Below are 9,309 nucleotides of genomic sequence, written 5' to 3' on the forward strand. Positions count from 1 at the left end.
TTGACTGAGATGCGGGGTATCGATTCTCTCGCATACTAAGCGAGGTTCTACCATCTAAGCTACATCCCCTTGGCACTTATCTGATCAATCATTTTCTTCCCTGCTGAATTTTCCTTTCTGTCTAAAGTCGTACATGAAGCAGTGCTGAAGTTATTTTTTGTCTTTCTACTTGAACCGATCCATAGATGTAAGAATTATGAATAATCAATCATCAAACAAATAGATATTGCAAAAACAACATTGGTACAAAGCAGAACATGGATATATTCGATCATTTTGATAACTTGAAGTTGTTATTTAAAGATGTGACATAATAAAAAGATGTGAGTAGAAATTGTGAAGTGGCTTGAGACTCGATCAATTGATCAAAACTGGAACTGCTTCTCTCCTTTCTGGCCTAGTCCTGTTGCATGGACAATGTCCAGCAATTCATCAGACATATTTACAGAGACTAAGGCTACAATAATTGGGTATAGTTTCATCTATACAACTCCACAATCACTTTTACTTACTAGAACTTACTGATCTGTACTTGTACTTTGTAGCCCAATACAGATAGTGTATGAAATTCAATGCACTGAGTATGCACATTAGCCAGTAAAATCTCTCCAAATGGAAGTGATTCAAGATGCTACCAGAAAGCCATGGGTGGTGCTTTGAATTGCCTGTGACACTATTGACAATTGATACTATCGCGCTACTAAGATAGTATCCTATGGCTAAAGAAGCCCAAGAGAGTGATGTTGCCAATGATCTCATACTAAATGGTGCTTCCGAGAAACAAAATTCAAGTAGTCCGGCTAGAGTGAAAAGATCCGCTGATCCAAGAAACAAGTACTGAAACGCTATCCAAAAGAACGTAATAGGCAATGGCTTAGCAGAGTCAAGTAGTCCCGAGTCAGTAGCTACACGTTTGCGCTTGATTTCAACAAGAGCTGCTGTTGCCATTGCTACAATTGACAGGAACAAACCGATTCCAATACGTTGGAGGTGAGTGATTCCCATCTCTGTCTTGGTTACTCTTCGGGCAAATGGGATGATGAAGTAGTCGAAAATTGGTGCAAGGATCATGATGAACAATACAGGGAAAATAGGGAGTGAAGCTGGTGGAACTTTTAACTTGCCAAAGTTTGTATTCATAGTTGCAGCTTGCTGGACTGAGAAGGTGGATAGTTGAGCTAGGCAACAGTTGAGCATTATTGTGCAGGCGAAAATTGGTAGGATTTTCATCACAATCTTGACTTCTTCTACTTGTTGCACTGAGCATTTCAGCGCACCACAAGCGGCAGGATTTCTTACAACAGCCCGATTAAGGAACATCAGACTTTTCGAGGGGATCTCGATCGATTCTACATATTTGATGTTTGTAGTTTCCCCATCTTCCTGGGATAGTAGTACTGGAATTGTAGAAGGGCTTGAACCCAAACTTGCTATTGCACTACCTGAATTTCTGGATGCACAAGAATTTAACACGGCTGCAATTATAACCTAGATACATAACAACGTGCATTATATTAGTTGCTTAGACAAGATAAATCTCAAAGCAGTCTTATGTAAAAGTAGTTTATAATAAAAGAGTTTTAACTTTTAGTCATTCATAATAAGTGAGATCAATAACTTGAAAACACGAACAGTTAAATTGCTACAATGATTCTGCCAAAATACTACTATGAATTTCTGAGGGATGTTCTCAGAGTTAAATTCAATTAAATGCATATAAAAACTTACCTTAGATATTGTTGTTAGAGGACTTCCGCGAGGAATCTTGTTCCTATAGAAAGGTGAACCAGCAAGGAATAATGGGATTGACAATAATATAGCCAAAGTTGAAATCCCAAATCCCCATTGCCAACCCTTGTTGTCTTCCACCCAAACCACAAAGGTGACAGCAATGAGGCCACCACATGAGAGGCAAAACACAAAGTAATTGAAGAAAGTTGATCTTTGTTTCCTTCCTTGTGGGGTTTCTCCATCAAACTGTTCAGCTCCATGGGGTGGCAGAGATCCCTTAATACCTCCTACACCCAATGCCACTAAGTAAAGGCCTATGAATAACATTGCAGCTTGTGCACCCTCAACTTGTTCGCATGCCATCTTTGTCAAGTTGCATTTTTGTGGTTTCAAAGAGGCTGAACGAGCTTGTATTGTGAGTATCACCAAACCCTGCTTTGCAGTCAAAGTTTCAGAAAAGTAGTACTGTCTAACTACAAGCGAATTCAAGATTAAAAAATACTAGTGAACACAACAACTATTATTTAGACCAGCCTATCTGGTGACTCAACACATTTTTCGACACCCTTGTCAGACAATCTTAGGATATGACACAGAAAGATTGGGCTATGTATTGTGGGCCATAAAACCCGAGTGGTCATCTCTCATACAACTCCGATATATCGTAACAAATATAAACTACTCCTATTTTATTGGATATTTCTAGTTTGATAGGTGTAACAAGTCCTTGTGGTGACACTTGCCCTTTTCCCTACTTAAAATGGAATGTTATCTGTGGCCATATCTCTCCTAATGAAAAGGTTAAAGTAATTGTACCACTGATACGGTCCTAACAACCACACACCTGTTCCATGGTCCTTCCAAAAGATATTAACACCATATAATATTGAGTAATAAATAGTCCCCCCAACAAATCCCTATTGTCACTTTACATACATATATATATATATATATATATATATATATATATATATATATATATATACTTCCAAAGTGATGTGCTTGTGAGTTGTAATTAACTATTATTCCATGTGGATTTGATTAGGAACAAATTATCTGCTTAACTTCTTAAAAATGAGCTGATGCATAACCAAGTGTGGAGATGAAGAAAAACAATTATGAGAAAGTAGCATTAGGTTATTGGAAAAAACATATTAGGGTTTGATTTTTTACAAGGAAGAATGAGAATGGATTCGTAGATAGGGGGAATGAGAAGGTACGAGGAGTACATGTTTTGATAAAATTGAAACTTACATAACTATTATAGGGTAAAATTTTAACCATTAAACGACCGTTCTAATTTTATCACATAGTTTATTATAAGTTGAAAAGTTTGGATAATTCACGAAGAAGAATAGAAGTAATCCAATATTGAATTGGCCCACCACCATGACAACAAAAAAAACGATGCAATTGATAAATGTAAATACAATAAAAGCAAAATAGCAAAGTCAAAGAACAACATCTCACAATAAGTAGGAAAATGTGGGATTGTGTGAATGGGTAAGATGCCGATAAGATACTCTTATGTGCAAAATTAAACATGTGTCACTGGCGGACATTTGAGGCATAGTCTACCCCGTTGTTCCTCCTAGACAACAACATTAATTTAATGCTAACAAACAGACAACAATATTGTTACATCACTTTATAAGAAATTTAGATGTTGACTTTGCCCTTTCGCTAAGTGTTCCTCCCCCTCCCCTCCCCCTCCCCTCCCCTCCCTAGCAACACCAAAATTTTCAAATAATGATGGTGTTCGAATTAGTTAATAGGTATCTCGATTATCATTAAATATTTTTATACTATCTCCTCAACTTGTTTTGTAAATCTAACTACCATTTTTTACTCTGACTTGTTGAGTTCTGAAAAATTGGTAAAGACAAATAATTTTGACCAAATGTGTATCATAGTAAATCCTTTGGGACTATTATATCACTACCTATGCAATCATCTCTTAGATCTTTCTAATCAACTTGCAAATTTAGCTTTGCCGCAGAGGGTACATTTGGTGTATAATTATATATATATATATATATATATATATATACACAAATAACGCGACCTCTTATTGGACTAGCATTGATTGTGAAAAAGGCCTTTTTATGCGCAAGGGTACTTAACATAAATTAAAAACGACCTCTAAATAGACAGCTTGCTTGTTTTATGTGATTTTGAGGGGGGTTATTCTCATGATCTTCCCATTGAAAAAGTTGCATCTCAAAATGATTCTAATATGAGAAATTAGATACTTTCCTACAAAAAGATATTTCTTTAACGATGTGACACAAAAGATGTTTCACAAGATCGAATCATATCAAATTATATGTGTGGATGCTATACTAAATCGACAAATCCCAAAGAAACAAGTGGCATATTTTTCGTGTTAAAGAGATTTTCTATACCGATAGACTTAATAATGATCAAAAAGGCTATATGTGCTTTCAAATTCATTGTTAATTAGAAGACTGTTTAGCACGATGGATGGAACTATTCTGCAAAAGAAAGAAGTAGAAAAGGAAGATAAAAGAAGAAAATTAAAGCAACCAATTCCCATGTATCTTTAGTTAAAGGATTAATCAATTGCTTCAGTACTTTGCAAGTTGCTGCTTAGTGGAATTCAAAAGTGATCATCACTAATCACTATGTTTAAAATGATTCCTAATTACTCCAAGTGTCTTTTCATTGTGTATCTATATGTTTACGTTTGTTTCCGCCTAAAGACAACAACTACTAGTAGAATTACACCACATTTGTTTCAGGCAGACCATCTAGAAGATTTATGTTATTCTAATAAAAAGCTGTTGAATAATATTTTAATATATTTAAATAATTTTGAAAGAATAAAGTACTTTTTTATTTTATTTTTATATTTTACTTAAATAAAAATAAAAATTTAACTATAGTATTTCGTAGTAAATATTTAAAACTATTTATCTAATTAAATAATATTAACAATTAAGTAAATTTTTTCATGTCTTTATTCATTTGCCACTCAAAAGTATTTTTTGAAAAGATTGGCCAAACAAACATGCTAGTAAAGTGTTAACTATGATAAGTAGCAGCAAGTACAGTGAAAATTTAAAGGGGATAAAACTAGGAAGTAATCCCACATATGAGATTAAGCTGAGTTTGTTGTTGTTGTTGTCGTCGTAAAACGAGGAAGTAATCGCGGAAATGTAAAATGAAGAAATTAGTAATAAATTTATAAACATTATTAGTATATCCTAAATATAAATTTTATTGATTTTCCAAAACGTATTAAGGAGTAAGGGGTCAGACGTTTAATTCCAATAAAGCAATGACAAAAGCAAGAAAAGGAACGAGAGAAAGGTACTATAAAGGTGTATCAAAAAGCGTGGCGTCGTTACTTCCTTTAATCACATTTTCCAACTTCTTTGATTGAGAACTACTAGCAATTATTGCAAGTAGTATACTCTTTCTTCTTTAATTTCCTTCAATTTAAAATGTAACCTAATTTTAGATAAAAAAACAGACCAAAGTACTAAACCTATTGATGAACTTCCCCAAGATTTGGGGTACGATAAAAGAAGGGGAGTGGGGGACCAAAAAGTAGTAATCATAAACAGAGAGAAGAGAGAAAAAGACAATTTTGAAATGGATTGGAAAAGATTTACCAGAAATTCAATCACTGCACTGATCAGATAGATTTGATAAGTTGTGAAGAAAGCATCAGATAAGAAGCCGCCAAGAAGTGCAAGTAGGAAGGAAGTGCCCATAAAATTAGTCACTGAATTTGCTGAATTGGATGGTGAAAATTGCATGTATTCAGACAAGTACATCACCAAGTTGCTTGCATTTGCTAGATATGCCAAGTTCTCCAGCACCTCCACCCCTGGTACCCTCAAAAAAATAAAAAAAATATCACAAATCATATTATCCAAAATTCATCAAAAACCTAAACCCTAAAAGACGTAGTAAAATCTTGAAACAAAAAAAAATATCTTTATTATAAAGCCAAGTGAGAGTTTATCAAAGAAAATCTAGATCATGAATAGTGTGATTTCTTCCGTCAGTCTAAGCAGAGGTGGAGGCACAGGGTTGCAAGAGTGTTCAATTGAACTCTGATCCCTTTGTCAAAAAATTGTAGTACTATGTAAATATAGCGAAAATAAACATTTGTTTTTGCTTATATATAAGTTGTTGAATCCTTTGGCATAAGAAATTTTTTAAATTCTCTTCTCTGAATTCCTTGCTCCGCTACTGTGTTTAAATTTTAGTGGACAGAATTATCCTTACTTATACCAGTTGGAATTAACATTGGCGTACACACAAATAGACGCTACCATTAAAAAAAAGATCTAGACAGTATTACCTAAGACAAAGGATGCAGCAACCAAGCCACCATGTCGATTGATGAGTGCCGGTTTATTTCTCCAATCTACATAGCCTTCCCAAGTACTAGTTAGTTTGCTTGAGCTCTCTATTTCCTGCAACACAAACCATGTTAGTGTAATTAAGTGGGGGGAATGAATACATGTAGAAAAGGAAAAAAGAGAGGATATGAAGACAAAGAAAGAAAAAAGCCAACCATTCTTTCTCCTGCTGATTTTCCTATTGGTTTACTCTCAACTTAATTACGTTGAATTATGAATGGGATTTCTGGAGTCAGAGGAATGAGATCAAGAAAGAGAAGTGATGAGAGGTTGATTTAAAGAGATCTAAAGGGTGAAAAGAGAGGAAAGATCAGTCCAATTTGAAGAGATGGACTTGTACCCTTCGGAAAAAGATTAGAAAGCATTTGAAAATGCAAAGGCTAACCACCTCTTCCCTTATATCAAAATTTGAAGATTTTTTTTTTATTTTTTATGACATAATATCTCTTTGGCAGTCAAGTTCTTCCCTCTTTTTGTAGGAGAGACTGAAAAAAAGGGGAGAGATTGATAGGATGTTACCTAAGATTTGGTTGCTTATAAAATACACGTAAAATTTTCCACAAAAGAATGGAGAAGCAAGGAAAGGAAAGTAGGGAAGAGATAATTAGGAGGTGGGTTTTTGTCTTGTATTGTTTGACCAATGACCTAAAGCAATAAATGTAAAGGTTGATAACCCCACCATCCCATTTATGATATGTTCTTTTTTTTTTCTTCTTCTTTATACTTCTGTCTTTCTTCCTCTCCTTTAATTTTTAGCTTTCTTTTTGTTTTTTTAAATTCCACTTGCTTTACTAATAAATATGTATGAAATTATGAAGAATTGATTCCACTGAACCTGAAAACACGCGTTGCAATGGGATTCTTCAAGATGGAGTTTAGGCTTATCCCATGGGAATCCATGCCATGGGCTGCTTTCTAATAAACAATGAGACCTAATAAGAACTTGCTCATATAGTTACATCCTGTGTTTACCCTAAACTATATTAATGAAAAATATTAGATGAAAATATATTTCTCAACTATGGTCAAGTGATAGTAATTATATACAAGTGATATGTTTTTTCATGGTCTACTTGTTGCCTGTCATGGAATATGTCTCTTTTGATATTGTTTACCCGAAAAACGGATAAAGTTGAATTTATACGTAGTTCTAAGGATACGTGGTATAACTTGGCACAAATCGAAAAGTAAGTAGAAATATATTGAGTTGTTTACCCGAAAAACGGATAGAGTTGAATTTATACGTAGTTCTAAGGATATGTGGTATAACTTGGGACAAATCGAAAAGTAAGTAGAAATATATTGAGTATTGACTGTATAAAGAATGAAATACAAACCAAACTGAGTAAAAAACGGTTTATGAACAAGCAAGACGAATCAATATACAAAACTCAAAAAAGGATAATCTCTATATGAATATCAGTATATTTTTCTCTGTGAATATCAATAATATGAGAGTGTATGAATGCCTTAATGTTGGATTCCTTTACAGAAATAGTAGCTATCCCTCTTATAGTGGAGGAATCCTACTTTAGATATAACTAAAAATACATAGTGGGGATCCCATGATAGATTAGCTTTACCCTAATTCCCGCCGAGATTCTCTCCCTTAGTGCGGCTGTAACGGCTCTTGTCTCTTGGATCGATCTTGGTCGGATTTGGTATTGGTCGATTTTCAGATTTAGAACTCGATATTAACTCGAGCTCGATATTGACTCGAGCTCGATATTGACTCGGGGCTAGGTATCGAATCGGGCTTGATATTGGCCGGTCTCTGGATCTTAAGCTCGATGACACCGCTTCACTTCAAATGGAAATGCTGAAGTTTGAGCTTGTGTTTTCCTGTTTTCTCTGCCTTGCCCACGCCATCTTTTGATTTAGACTCGAGCTCGCTAATGACTTTGAGCTTGGTGATCGGTCCCAGAAATTTAGGTAAGCTGGATTCAGATCTCATCTCGATATTATGAAGATGACCTTCGGTCCATTATGTTCCAATCTTGACTAATCATATGAAGGTCGAAACTAGTTTTGACCGTATACAGATAGTCCCCTCGTTTCTCAGGAAGAATATGGCGAGAAACGACATGATTTTCCAACGGTATGACTAGATATGCACCGACGTTTGCATCGAGCCCGACCATGACGTACGTGATAGATGTCCCATCGGTTCAGTTACCAAGGCATTAAATGCGTGTCAGACAATGGTCGGCCATCGCTGATATTGAACCGTCATTGCCAACCCTATAAATAGCTCCTCTTTTTACCATTTTTTACTTTTACATCTCCAATTTCCAAATCTTCTAAGTTCTTTTTCACATCTTCTGAGTTCTTCATTTGTAAATATATGATTTTCACTACAAACTCCCTCTTCAGAACACCAAATCTTGTCATCTTCCTCTATCTTCAATCTTCAAATCCAAATGGCAAAAACGTCAAAAACTGTTCCTCAAAAAGAAAAAGCTTCTTCTTCGCGGCCCGCCGACGATAAAACACCGGTGGAGCCACGACTTGAGAAGTGTGTTCTCGGGGAGGAGGGGGGGGTGTTCTTACCTCTGATTTTAAGATCGACAAAGCCTCACCGGTTCCCGGTCGATACGAGCCAATATCGAGGTATATGTGCTCGATAACCGAGGGATATCTTAAACAATTGAGGAAAGATTGCAACTGGGAGAACAAAGAAGTGATAATCCCGGCTCCCGAAAAAGATATTACTACTCATGTGAAAGGGGTTTTAAGTGTTTATACTTACCCTTTCACGTTGGGCCCACTCGACCCAGTTGTCATCGATTTTTGCCGCCAATACCAAGTAACCCTAGGCCAAATCCATCCTTCTTTTTGGCGGATCGTTATTCTGATCTGCTTCTTTGTGAACAAAGTCGAGGGGATGCCTTTCACCCTCGACCACCTCATTAGATTGTGTAGCCCCTACCTCTATCGAGGTGGGTTAATAAAACTCCAGCGCCGGGCTAATAAAGTGTTATTCTCGAGCATAGATGAGGACAAGGACCGAGGCTGGATGGGCAGGTTCGTTCGAGTGAAGACTTCCAACCTAATCCCGACCGAAAAGATGCCATTTCCCGAGGAATGAAACATGAAGCGTAAGTATAATTCTACTGTTAGCTCCTATTGTTTTCCTCCTTCGTTCCTTTCTCACCGATATCCTTTTCCGTTATGTAGCGAT

General features: G+C 35.9%; 1 protein-coding gene across 1 annotated transcript; it reads right to left on the bottom strand.

Moving 5' to 3' along the window:
• Positions 1 to 240: 240 nt before the first annotated feature.
• LOC104090811 (protein NRT1/ PTR FAMILY 4.6-like) lies at positions 241 to 6,774 on the bottom strand. The gene is made up of 5 exons (XM_009595991.4): positions 6,284 to 6,774; positions 6,068 to 6,182; positions 5,370 to 5,587; positions 1,729 to 2,163; positions 241 to 1,488 (listed from the first exon to the last, which is right to left on the bottom strand). The coding sequence occupies exons 1-5, from the start codon at positions 6,284 to 6,286 to the stop codon at positions 505 to 507; spliced, it is 1,755 nt and encodes a 584-aa protein (XP_009594286.1). The 5' UTR covers positions 6,287 to 6,774; the 3' UTR covers positions 241 to 504.
• Positions 6,775 to 9,309: the final 2,535 nt, after the last annotated feature.

This window comes from Nicotiana tomentosiformis, chromosome 4 (assembly GCF_000390325.3).
Source record: "Nicotiana tomentosiformis chromosome 4, ASM39032v3, whole genome shotgun sequence".
NCBI lineage: Eukaryota > Viridiplantae > Streptophyta > Magnoliopsida > Solanales > Solanaceae > Nicotiana > Nicotiana tomentosiformis.